Consider the following 13,382-nt stretch of genomic DNA (forward strand, 5'->3'; position numbering starts at 1 on the left):
TTTTAGGCATTTTCTCTGATCTAATTCATGATTGTGTGGAAGTTTATATGGATGATTTTACTATCTATGGAAATTCCTTTGAAGAAGCTCTTAAAATTTTGGAAAAAGTTCTCATTATATGTAAGGAAGCAAATCTCTCATTAAGCCATGAAAAATGCTTTATGATTTTTACTAAGGGAATTGTTTTAGGACACCATATTTTAGGGAATGGAATTAGAGTAGATACATCTAAAGTAGAAATTATTTCTAAATTTTCAATTCCAACTTGTCAAAGAGATGTTAGAAGTTTTCTTGGCTTTACTAGTTACTATAAAAGATTCATAGAAAACTTTACAAAATTGCTTCTCCACTTTTCAAATTGCTCACAAAAGATTGTGAATTCATTTGGAATTTTGATTTCCAAATTTTTTTTGAAACATTGAAAGAAAATATTTCTGAAGCACCCATTCTACGAGGACCAAATTGGAAACTAGCTTTTCACATTTCAACTGATGCATCAGATACAACTTTATGATTTGTATTAGGACAAAAGGATTTAACTCCTTATGCCATTTACTACACTAGTAAAAAGTTGACTCCTATAGTGCTAAATTGTACTGTAACAAAAAAAGAGTTTTTAGTTGTTGTCCATGCCATTAATAAATTCAAACATTACATCATTGGTTATGAAACCTTTGTACACACAGATCATTTTGCAAGTAGGTATTTAATGAGTAAACCAATCACTAATAGACAAATTACAAGATGGTTATTTTTGTTACAAGAATTCAATATTAATATTTTGGATCAACCTAGAAAACAAAATACAGTTGCTAACTTTCTATCTAGGATTCAAAATGATAATAATGATGTACATGTAGAAGATAATTTACCTAATGAATATCTTTTTGTAGTATCTATTAAATCTCTTTGGTTTGCAGATATTGCTAATTATTTGGCTACAAGGAAGTTACCACTATATTTGTCTCCTCGAGAGAAAAGAAAGGTAATTAAAATTAGTGCATCTTACTCATGGATAAATGGATAATTATACAAAAAGGTGCCAAATTTGATCATTTGGAGATGTGTTAGAGAAGATGAAGTACCAGAGATATTAAAGGCTTGTCATGATGAACCATGTGGAGGACACTTCACTGATAAAAGAACCAGTCTTACAAAGTCCTTCTCTTAGGATATTATTGGCCTTCCCTTTTTAAGGATGCCAAAGAATATGTTAAGAGATGTGATAGTTGTCAAAGAATGGGGAAACATGTTCCTTCAAATGAAATGCCTCTATAGCCTCAGGTACTCATTGAAACTTTTCAGAAATGGGCTCTGGATTTTGTTGGTCCAATTAATACACTATCAAGACAAAAACAGTACATTCTTATTTGCACTGATTAGGTTACAAAATGGGTAGAAGCTAAAGCACTTCCTTCTGCTACTAAAAATGTTGTAGTTTCATTTCTTTTTAAGGATATCTTTACTCGTTTTGGTGTCCCAAGGGAAATTGTGATAGATCAAGGTACTCAATTTACATCCAAGTTGGTACAAAATATAATGGATGAATACAAAATCAAAAATCGAAATTCCACTCCATATCATCCATAAGAAAATGGATAGGTGGAATCCACCAATAAAGTAATTGAAGCAATTCTTACCAAGATTATGCATCTACATAGAACAGACTGGGTAGAAAAACTTCCAGAATCTTTATGGTCATACCATATCACATGGAGAAATACCACAGGACATACTCCCTATGAACTTGTTTATGGGAAGCAAGTCTTATTTCCTATTGAGTTCCAGGTAAATACCTTCAAGACAACAGTCAAATTGGGTCTTGATATATCTGAAGCACAAAAACAAAGAATAGAGCAACTGAATGAACTAGATGAGATGAGACAGGATGTTATTCAAAGAACTAACATAGTTCAACAACAAAGATCTAGGTGGCATGAAAAATTCATAAAAGAAAGGAAATTTTAGCTAAGAGATTGGGCATTACTTTTTGACTCAAAATTTAAATAGTTTCAAGGAAAATTTCAAACTCATTGGCTTGGGCCTTATGAGATTGAAATTGTCTTTGATAATGGTGCAGTTAGGGGTAAAACCATTAATGAGGAAAAAATGACCTTCCTTGTAAATGGTCATCGATTGAGAATTTATCATAAACCAATGACAAGCGAAGAATTTGTTAAAAATCTGCAAGACAATATTGATTCACAATTGCTTCTTTTTGATGCCCTTTTTCACTCTATCTATTTCTTTTTTACCTTCATAATCACACATTTGGCATCAAATCACATGAAGTATGACATGGCAGGTATACAATTGTCTTGTATTTCGAAAAATGATAATGTTCTTTATTATTTAGTTTAATGTTTACTTTAGGTACCGAATTGAAATGATTCTGCAGCTAATATATGATTCTGCAGCCAAGTCCGTGGTTTGACAGGTTCCAAGGTGCCAGCTAGGAAGCGAAATATATGGGTAGATGGAAATTAATGCACTCAACGATTTCCTCCTACTCTCATGAACCAGATCAATGGAAGTAGGTCCTGGTGATACGGTCAAAGATGAAGTCAACCTCTGTAGTCGGCAATAGGTGAGCGAGAACGAGATTTATGCCTCATGATTTGCTTTGATAATAGCAAATCATGAGCGAATTATGTTACAATATCTTTTCAAGTTAATTATAGCTTTTGTTGATAGGGATTAGGCATATAGCTCTAAACAATTTATTGCTATGAGCTCTATAAATATGCCTCTTGACAAAAATGAAAAATTTGTTAAGTAAGGATGCGATAATGAGATTTAAACTCTATTTTTAATGCTTTGTTTATAAAAGAATCATTTTGTTTTCTCATGTGTGGTTAAGTGTTTGATCAATAGTGTGATTTCCTACTTCTCGTGGAGGGCCCCCTCGAGTAGTAAGGATTTCTATTTCATTTTCAGTAGATAGAAATTGTCTTTATATTCTCATAGCTTTCTGTTTGTTTGATTAAGTAATTGCATTCTAATTTCTTCCATATTTGAATTAAGTTCATTCTACTAATCATTTCGTTTGTTCATAGATTTTGGATGCACATGGATAGAGTTTAGCAGCAATGACATAGTGTTATACTTTAATCAATTAGACATAATTTTATCTTTCTTATAGACAGAGGATTTATTTGCAGAATTGGATGTTAAATTTCAAGCATGTGTGATCTATAATTCAAGCAAGTGGAATGTATTTTAAGTAGGAGTTTGTTTCATTTTGTTTTCATACAAGTATGATTGTTGTTTATATAGATGTGTGATGAGATTAAATAGTAGTTTTTTCTTCTGCAATTGAGTGTGTGTATATAATTCTTATTTATGCAAAGTGTGGAATTAATTTTCATTTACATCAAGTGTGAGATTTTCTTTATTTCAAAGCAGAGTGTGAGATTTCTATAAGCAAGAGTAGTTTTAAGCAAGAGAGTGTGATCATCATTGTAGAGTTAATCTTATTTTCTAGGAATAACTAATTTACTCATAGAAGACATGTGAATTTCAATAACTCAATTTAATTTAGAATAAAAGGCTTCTAGCACATATAATGCACTTACACTTCATAAAGTTACTAACCCTGGTCGATTATTTATGTAAGCAATTTAAGGTCAATTAAATTGTCAAACATAGCTCTCTCTCTATTATATCATTCTCTCATACTATTGCACACTTAGAGGTTTTCTGGAGCACTTACTTTGGATTTGGAGTAAGAAGGCAAAGGAAAGAAGGTAAGCGCAAGGGGACAAGTGGATCAATAACTACAACTGGATTGCTTTGCAGGTAATTGGTTGCATGTACGATTTCCTTGCTAATTTATAGATGCATGGTAAACACATGTGGTTTTTTGGTTATGTGTTATCATTGACATGGAGGATTTCTTGGATTGACAGTGGTTTTAGCCTTGCCTTTCCATTTCTAGGATAGCCATGGTGTTGTGGGTTTTTCCATTTGCTTGTTTTCTAGTTAGTGCTCATAATTCCTTATGGCTATGGGTTGGAACAAACACTCTAGAAGCCTTGGAACAATTTAGGTTGAGTTACTAGTCTTGGAGCCTAGGTTGGACAATTTCTTTGGAGCCCTTGGTGGGTTGAGTTACAAGTCCTAGAGCTCGGTTCGACAAACGCTCTAGATCCCTGAAATGTTGTGGGTTGAGTTACTAGTTCCTAAAGCCCTAGACAACTTGGGTAGAGACAAATTTGGTTAGTGTTAGTGATGTTTGGCCATGAGGTGGAATCACTGGTTCAGGGTTGAGGTGGTTTGGTCTTTGGAAGCCCTAGTTTGTTTTTGTAGTGGTTATTTCATGAGATCACACATTCATGTTTGGAATATGGTGGGAGGGTGATTGGATGAAAAAGAGATTTGGTTTACCCCAATCTATGGTTGGGTGGTACGTGGAAGTCCTTGACTTGGTTGGTATTTTCATATGTTAATAAGAGCTATTCTTGTATTGTGATTCATGTATATTTGTAGCGATTTTGTTGGCATTGTTATGGCTATCATTTATATGTTGGTTATTTTATGGTTATATGATGTTTATATGATGTGTATTTTTTATGGCTCTTGTCATGAGTAGCTTAGCTATTGATCGATTGATGAATCTATGGACTAATAAGTGTGATTGCAACTATGTAGAGAGGGCATAGGGCCTTCTTGGTGATTCTCAGATAAGTTTCAGACCCTTATGTTTAGATATGCATTCATGAATTGTAGATTACATGTTCACCATATGTTTAATGAAATTACTGTCATGGTTAGGCCTAGCTAGGTAAAGTCTTTGATTAAGTTTTATATGAATGGCTTTGTCCTAATGTTATTTATCAACCTGGAAAGCCTCACTAAGTTCTAGGGAGCGGTCTGGAGACTAGCCTGAAATGGTGGTTCAGAATATGTGACCACACGCTCTGAACTGAAGAATTTGTGTTGCAACCGCATGGATGCAATGTTGTGCATGCGGTTGGAGGCTTCCAACAACATGGAGGCCTTAATGTGCATGCGGTTGTGGGCCTAGGGTAGAGAAAAGAGGTCCAACTTAGGGTTTGGCCACCTGGGGTAGTTGTTCAACCTCTAAGTGACATGTAGCCCGTGTGAGATGTTGTGATTTGTCAGTTTGTTGTCTACAGTGAGCCCCAATTCCTTAATTGGATCTAGGAGGTCTGGTCAGGTCATAGTATCTCTTCCTCTCATGTTTACCCTGATAGGGTGGTGAAACTAGGTAAATATTGGAGGGGTGGTTACAATGAGTCATAATAGAGCTCTTTGGAGGTTTAGTTGTGAAGTATATTTTGAAGCACCCTTAGGATCGACCTGAGAAAGTAATAATACTTTTTTTCATCTTTACTAACAAATATTGAGTCACTAAAAATAAATATTCTAATAAAAAGTTATACGAATTGAAAGTTACATACCTTTAAATGCCTAATTTGTAGGCTATTTGGATGACCAAGTTTTGTCTTAATATATCTTTGACATTTAAACCCTTTTAAGTTTGAAATTTTAGCTTATAATACTTTCACATGTCTTATATGCAATTCCATTCATTGGTCAAACTTTTATATGCCAAGTGAAAGTTATTGTAACTTTCCCAAAACTTGATGTTCTTTTGGCCCCTTCCCAAGAGAGATCTTCTACAACATGTTGCATATCCAATTCATCAAATATGATTATGAAATTTTCACCTAATGTAATTCAATATGTCTCCTTAAAACTCTAAAAATTTCACAATCTGAAACTTCTCTATAAAAAATTCACAATGAACCTACCAAGACGACTCATTTAAGAGATTATTTTAAGGTTGGTCACTATCTCCAAAATCATAATGAATTGGAATTTGAAATTTTGGCCACTAATACCTTGATATATCTATTTAATAGTCTCAAAAATTTGTGGTCTAAATCATCCCAGGAAAAAGTTATAATAGAGATTCCAAGCTCTTATTTGAAACTGATTTCTAGACTAGTCACAAACCCTAGCTTCAAGAGAGTAATACTTTGACATTTATCCTTACTATCCTCAAAATTTTACTCCCTCAGGCTTCCTAGCAAAAACGTTATAGTCAAAATTCCACGAAGACTTCATTGAAGGAGAAAGAAAACTTTAAGATCATAGCTTGGATACCAAATGTTATGAATCATTTGCCTTAAAAATGATAAGAAGTCAATGATTACAATCCACTATGGGGGTGGAACCTCCTTTTAAAGTTAATACAATACACGACAAGATATGGTGATCCTAAGACTAGGCCTCTCCAGACAAAGCATACAATTATAATGAAATGATATTATGAAAGGTTTTCACCTACATAACAATAAAAATACAATAACTCAAAATATATGGCTTAATAAGGGTTTTATAGTTACAAGGGGCTTGTCTAGGGATTAACAAAATCATACTCTTTAATCGTTAAGCCACATGTAACATACTCGAGCACATAAAACATGTGGCTCTCAACGCATATTAAGAGCAAGGGAGGGTACCTCATGTACTACCACTCATATTTTCCATGGCGGGTATGGCCTCTAGATTGCACAACTTAATTGGAACATGTCACATGGTTTGATTGGTCCATGTGTCCACCATGGAATATGCGTAGGGAGAAATTTAAAGAAAGCACTTGATAACTTGGGGTTCTTAATTTTGTGGCTTTGACTTGAGGGTTGAGCTTGTATAATCACATGTTATTTGTGACTACATCATTGGGCTTATTAGAGAAGGACACATAGCAAAGGGACTCAAGTTGGAGTGGTGAAGGATGACTCAATAATGTTGACCTGGGTTAGACCCATATGTACATAAAGAAACTTTTAAAACTGTTAATCCCTTCTACCATTAGGTCACCATGAAAAGTTAAGTAATTATACTTTAGGTGAAATGACAAGGATTGACCCAAAAATGTTGGTCCAAGATATCCACACCTTAAAAAAGTTTTTAAACATCTCAAATGGATCTAACATACCATTTCAAAAAAATATCACCATTATTTAAAGAAGTGGAATCCTTAAATGTAGTTTGGAAATAATATCATCTAAATGTAAAGTCTAGACTATTTCAAAACCCCCCATAGATACCATTATGCTAGTAATTCACAATTTTTAAAGAGGCTTTTGAGAGTTATCATCACTTTTAATAGGAATGGAAAAGTGAGTTATTGTGCCCAAAGCACGTCTGAAATATTGTAATGGCTTATTTTATAATAAAATAATAAAATAAAAATAAAATTAACTCAACACTAAAATAAATATAATTTTAAATTAAAATAATAAAAATAAAAATATCAAATTAATATTATTATTATTTATTAATTTTTGTAAAATAATTAAAATAAATTAAATCAACAAATTAATAAATATAATTATAATTAATTATTAAACCTTATCAATTTCTTAAGATGTAAAAATATAATCAATATTGATACCGGTTAACGTCTAGAGAAATTAAAATGCATTTAAGCTAGTGTGAAATGTTTCCCATCCCAACAAAGTTTCTTCCAAAAATATTTGACTGAACACATGAATTCAAACTGTGCAAACCTCCATTTTTAAAGGATGAACTTGATCAGACAGCTGTCTGATGGAGTGCGAAAAGAAAGGCCGAGAGACAATCAAATATAATGTGTTTTTTTCACATAACCCACAACACGCTTTCGCGTTTTAAGGTGCGTGTGTTATACAGGGCAATACACGGCAGGTTTTAGGGTTTCAAGGTTCGTGTGTGATGCAAACCAACATCAATCTCACTCTCTTCTACTCAGCCCAACATGGCGGTCGCTACGAGGAGGAACCCAATGTTGTCCCTGTGGAAGAAGAGTTCAATTAGCCACACCAGTCCTCAACATTTCTTGTACACTTCCTCTGCCACATCAGACATGCACATTAGCAAGTTCTGTCAGACCAACAAGCTTGCAGAGGCAGTGGAAAGCCTCAAGTATCTGCTTCTGGATAAATCTAAACCCAACCCCAGTCTCAACACCTGCCGCATTTTATTAAGTAGTCTAATGCGACGGAAAGGGTATGGATTAGCGTTGTCCGTTTACAGACTTATGGTTGAAGCAGATGTGGTTCCAGACCTGGTAACTTTGACCATTGTCATCAATTGTCACTGCGAAACAGGTAGAATGGATTATGCATTCAAAGTGTTTGAACGAATGCAAGAACATGGCTATATCCCAAATGTGGTAACCTATAATACCGTCATCAAAGGGCTTTGTAAGAACGGCAAAATGGAGGGTGCTGTTGAATTTTTCAATGAAATGGCGAGGAAACAACAGGTTCCTGATATTTTTACGTATAATACTCTAATAGACGGGCTCTGTAAGAACGGGAAAACCCATGAGGCATTCGGGTTGTTGGCTGTGATGCTGCAAAAAGGTCATGAACCTAACACCATCACATTCACAATCCTCATGGATCAACTATGCAAAGAAGGTAAGCTCCAAGAGGCCAAAAAATTACTTTATCAGATGCTAAAAGAAGGGCATAATGCCAATATCATTACATTTTCTGCTTTGATTGACGGTCTTTGCAAAGAAGGCAAATTAGGGGAGGCTATCCAGCTCTTCTATGAAATGCCCGACAAAAACATATGGCCTGATGTTGTGACATATAATTTGCTTATTGATGGATTTTGTAAAGAAGGTGAGTTAGACAAAGCTAGGAGGCTCTTCTATGAAATGCCCAGCAAAAACATATATCCTAATGTCATCACATACAATGCACTTATTGATGCTTTCTGTAAGGAAGGCAAGTTGGAAGAGGCTGTGAAACTCTTCTATGAAATGGCCAGCAAAAGAATAAGCCCTAATGTCATCACATACAATGTGCTTATTGATGGTTTATGTAAGCAAGGCAAAATAGACGAGGGTAGGAAGCTCTTTTATGAAATGCCTAACAAAAACACATGCCCTGATGCTGTCACATACAATATACTTATTAACTATTTTTGTAAAGAAGGGCAATGTCAGGAGGCCACCAAATTGCTTCGTGAAATGCTGGGTAGGGGGTACAGTCCAAATGTTATCACGTACAGTACTGTTATCGATGGCCTTTTCAAAGAAGGCAAGCCTATAGAAGCTTTGCAACTGTTTGATATTATGCTGCATATTGGCCATCAGCCGAATGAAATCACATATAATACACTTATAAATGGGTTTTGCAAGGTGGGTAATCTAGAGAAGGCCAGGGAGCTCTTTCAAGAGATGTCAGAGAAAGGTTGCAAACCTGATCTAGTTAGCTATAATACACTAATAAATGGACTCTGTAAGCATCACAGAATGGACGAAGCTCAACAAATCTTCTATGAGATACCAAAATGGGGTTTGAGCCCTGATGTTATTACATACAGCACATTGATGGATGGACTCTGCAAAGCGGGTTTTTCCAGTGAGGCAATTAACTTATTTAAACAGATGATAGGTAGTGGTCATGTCCCTGATATGATTACATATAACACCCTCATGGATAAATTGTGCAAGGATCACACACCGGAAGAGGTCGAGAGACTATTGCATGAATCTTTATAAAGGTTTTCCATCAAAGCTGTGGCATATTCAACAGTAAACAACTTCTGTTAAGATACTGCTGAAAGGCACTAGGCAAGATTCAGTACTGGTGAGCAGCCGAGAAACTATTGCATGAATCTTAATAAAGGTTTCCATCAAAGCTGTGACATATTCAACAGTAAACAACTTCTGTCAAGATACTGCCGAAAGGCAACTTCTGTTAAGATACTGCTGAAAGGCACTTGGCAAGATTCAGTACTGGTGAGCGAATTGCAATTGATAAAATGTGGGAGTGACTTTGGCAATAATGTGTTAGGGAAGCTATCTAAGACGGGTTTTGTGGCTGAGCTTGATGAAGCGACCTTAGTGCAATTTTGATAAGAGTGCAGTTGGTATTTAACCTGAAACTCATTTGGTTTAGTGGCCTGCACAATCCTTATTAAATGCACCAGTATTTCTGATATAAAATGGGTTAGGCTTAGCAATTAGCATGGTGCAACTTTCAACTGATGAAGTGCCCCAGGTATTTTCAATAAATTGTTCACATCAATAATCTGGAATTGGTTTGCTCAAATGATTAATGTGTATGATTGGCATTGATAAAGCATATCTTGCAATTTTCAATATTGGGTTGTATCTCTATAAAATTGACTAACCCGTTTTGAAACCAACAGAAAAAGTTATGTGAAAAAAGAATTCAGAGAGTTAATAATTTTCCAGCAATAGAATTGTTTGCAATTTTGCAACTTGCTTTGGTGTGTCTTCTTTTTGTTATGTTATTGACTCTTAAGGCTGCATGAAATATTTTGTCTCATTTGTTGAATGTCTAGATTCTAGACTGTTTTACTTTGTCGCTGTTATAGTATATAGCAGGCAGGAATGATTGTCACGGGATGTATTAATCATAGTGCATTTTTTACTACTTGAATATCTAGTCTCTCCCATTCAAAATGTAGTAGGGATCATTATAGTTTGTTTGTGATCTATTTTGGTTCTTTCTGGGTGCAAAAATTTGGAGTTATTGACTTGTGTTACCCCTCAAAATGCCTGAACATTCAGTCCAGGAGTCAGTACTGTTTGATATCCCAACCTAATCTAGATCCTTATACAGTAACTAGCATCAAAATGCCACTATGTTATAACCCACAACGAGGAAAGCAAAGAGGCTCTGTTTAAGGCATTACGTAGGTCAGCCAATAGAGCACGTTTACTCCAGGGATACTAAGGAGATTACAGCCCACAACAGAAGCGTCAATAACAAGAGTTTGTAGCAGATTGAGATTGGAGGAAACGCTGGTTAATAACTGTTGGTATCATCCTAAGACCCTTTTTCCTTCCCAAAAACATATCATTTATCCATACATTTTCATCATATATTCCTCAAAACCCTTGAATATTGATTATTAATCGTTTTATAGTTATTAAATTGCATAGAAATTAATTTAGGGGTTTTATGTTCCAGAATTAGAGGTTTTTGATGACATGGTCACAGGAAGTACCCACATCCTGTAATGAGCTTACCGTTTGACATGTGGCGCAACAGAAGAGCTAGAACGAAAGGCATGGGCGAAAAGCAGAATGTCCAAGCATGGACAAACACCTATCTCCCAGCCAAATCGAGCCTCCTATGCATGCGGTCAACTTAAGTCAAAGCAGGGTACTCTGGCAAATAAAAGCAGCAACAACATCGTTCTATTTTTCATTTTTGATTTTTGTTCTTTTTGAAACATATAGCATGGAAACATTTTGAAAAGGCTATGTAATAAAAGCGGCAACAGCACTATGTACATTCATTGTATCGATGACATGGCTGTGCGTACGCATATGTAAATACAGTTAGTTCAATGTTTGAAGGTTAATCGTTGAATCGTTTTTCTCAGAACAGAGTTTTAGTTTTAATACAAAGACATATTTACAGTCACGAAGTGCGTATACCCTTTGCATTGGTTTGATTGCTGAACGGTGATAGCCAGTATATCCTTAGGACGCGGACGGGCCCTGCGTTCTTCGATTGGTATACTGTCCATTCGTTTTGTTACATTTCAGTTCTTATATGTTGCACAACGTTTATATTCGATTCGATTTCTATATCACATGATTTGCATCACAGTTCCGATTTACATAGCTGTTGATTTACATAGCATACGGATTGCATAACATTTATATAAGCTTTCGATTCCTACAGCCTTTGAATTTCATTACATAGATATGGTGTGCGTTTATGAACAGTTTATGGTTATGTTGAATGGTCAGCACTAGGATCTGGAAGGGAGTCTTGTAAGGGATTCGGTCCCTGTGTGACTTATAGATGCATTCTCATAAACTCTGCTTCATTTCACAGTCCATTTATGTTCTCTTTATATAGTTTAATAGTGTAAATATCTTGCATGCTGTGTGTGTTTACCAAGCAAGGGTTTTCTGAGTGATACCTCTGTAAGGAGGTTAGAATCATTGCCACAGTCATACACAGTACTTAGATTCATGATTTGATTTGATAGATGCATCTCATACCAGCATTGTAATCAAGTATAGCAGTAGAGTAATCTAGGTGTGTGAATGATAGGTTGCATACTCCGGTCTTCTGTAAGGAAGCCTTGTAACCTACCTCATAATCACCTGTAATTCTTTATGTCTATATATTTTAGACCACGCCTCTAAGCTTACGCACCTCGGTCGATATTAAATATAGAGTCCAGTCTAGTACCCTAGCTGGAACCACTACATTTTGGCGCCGTTGCCGGGGAGGCGTACGTAAAGGATTCAAAAAAAAAAATGAAAAAATTTCAATACACAAAAACAACCAAAAACACAGTTAGAAATCATGTTCATTTATGCCTAGACTTAGAGACAATCAAGGGAGATTTGTAAGAACCCCCCACCATCTCAACACTAACCCATCATCATCAGGAGCAGACTCTCCAGGGAATACAACACCAACTGAGGAGGATATTCAAACAATAGCTAAGAAATTTTATTCAGGACAACACATTACTCTTGCTGAGAGGGAAACTCTGTTTGCACATAAATCACAGCAGCAACCCTTTCCTAAATCTTCTACACAAGGGAAAAGTAGCACCATTACCAAACAATCTTCCTTTCCCTCTTTTCCACCAAGAGACACTAAGAGACCAATTAGAATGGCTGAGGAGGGATCTGGATCAGTTCCCCATCAAGAGGAGGAGGAATCCACTTTTAAATTCCCTATACAAGAACCACAGGAGGATGAGGAGATCAAAATGAAAAATATACCCCCATCCGTGCTACCCAATTTCTATGGTATGGCTTCAGAGAATCCGGACTCTTTCTTATTCGAGTTCGACATTGTGTGTCGAACCTATGGCTATATTGATGATGCTCACAGACTGAGATTGTTTCCAGCCACATTAAAGGCAGCAGCCTTGAAATGGTTTATGGGGCTAGGTGAGCATGCCATAGTGGATTGGGATGGCATGAGGAGAATATTTCTGAGGAAATATCAGCCTTATTGCAGATCCAAAGACTCTAAAGATGACATCTTTAGAATGAGTCAGCAGGGGGATGAAACCTTCGAAGAATATCTAGAACGGTTTGTCTATAAATTGCAAAAATCTAAACACCGAACAATGCCTCCTGATCTAGTCCGCACAATATTTTTGAAAGGTATCCGGGAAGAATACATGGATGATCTCAACTTAATGGGCAAAGGTGATATCTCTGCCTTACCCTTTGAAGAAATAGCTGAACTGTGTGAAAAATATTCAAGAAGTAAAGCCAAAATGGGAAAGAGAACCTTGTCATCTAGGGTCACAAAAACTGCCTCTGCTAGTGTCACCCGGGCTGAAATTGGTAATCTTTTAGAAGAGTTCAAAACAGATTTGTTGAGTACTCTAGG

The 13,382-nt window shown here is 35.8% G+C and overlaps 1 protein-coding gene across 1 annotated transcript; it reads left to right on the plus strand.

The window, feature by feature from the left end:
- The first annotated feature begins 7,503 nt into the window (after positions 1 to 7,503).
- LOC149243101 (uncharacterized) lies at positions 7,504 to 9,748 on the plus strand. Its single transcript, XM_089367763.1, has one exon. It carries the CDS (start codon positions 7,772 to 7,774, stop codon positions 9,530 to 9,532), a length of 1,761 nt encoding a protein of 586 aa, XP_089223889.1. The 5' UTR covers positions 7,504 to 7,771; the 3' UTR covers positions 9,533 to 9,748.
- Positions 9,749 to 13,382: the final 3,634 nt, after the last annotated feature.

This window comes from Pinus tabuliformis, chromosome 8, assembly GCF_031772625.1.
Source record: "Pinus tabuliformis cultivar Carrire ecotype Pingquan chromosome 8, CPIR1, whole genome shotgun sequence".
In the NCBI taxonomy this organism is placed as follows: domain Eukaryota; kingdom Viridiplantae; phylum Streptophyta; class Pinopsida; order Pinales; family Pinaceae; genus Pinus; species Pinus tabuliformis.

Excerpts from the sequence above, each read along its gene's own strand:
- LOC149243101 (XM_089367763.1), top strand. The coding sequence starts at position 7,772 with ATGGCGGTCGCTACGAGGAGGAACCCAATGTTGTCCCTGTGGAAGAAG.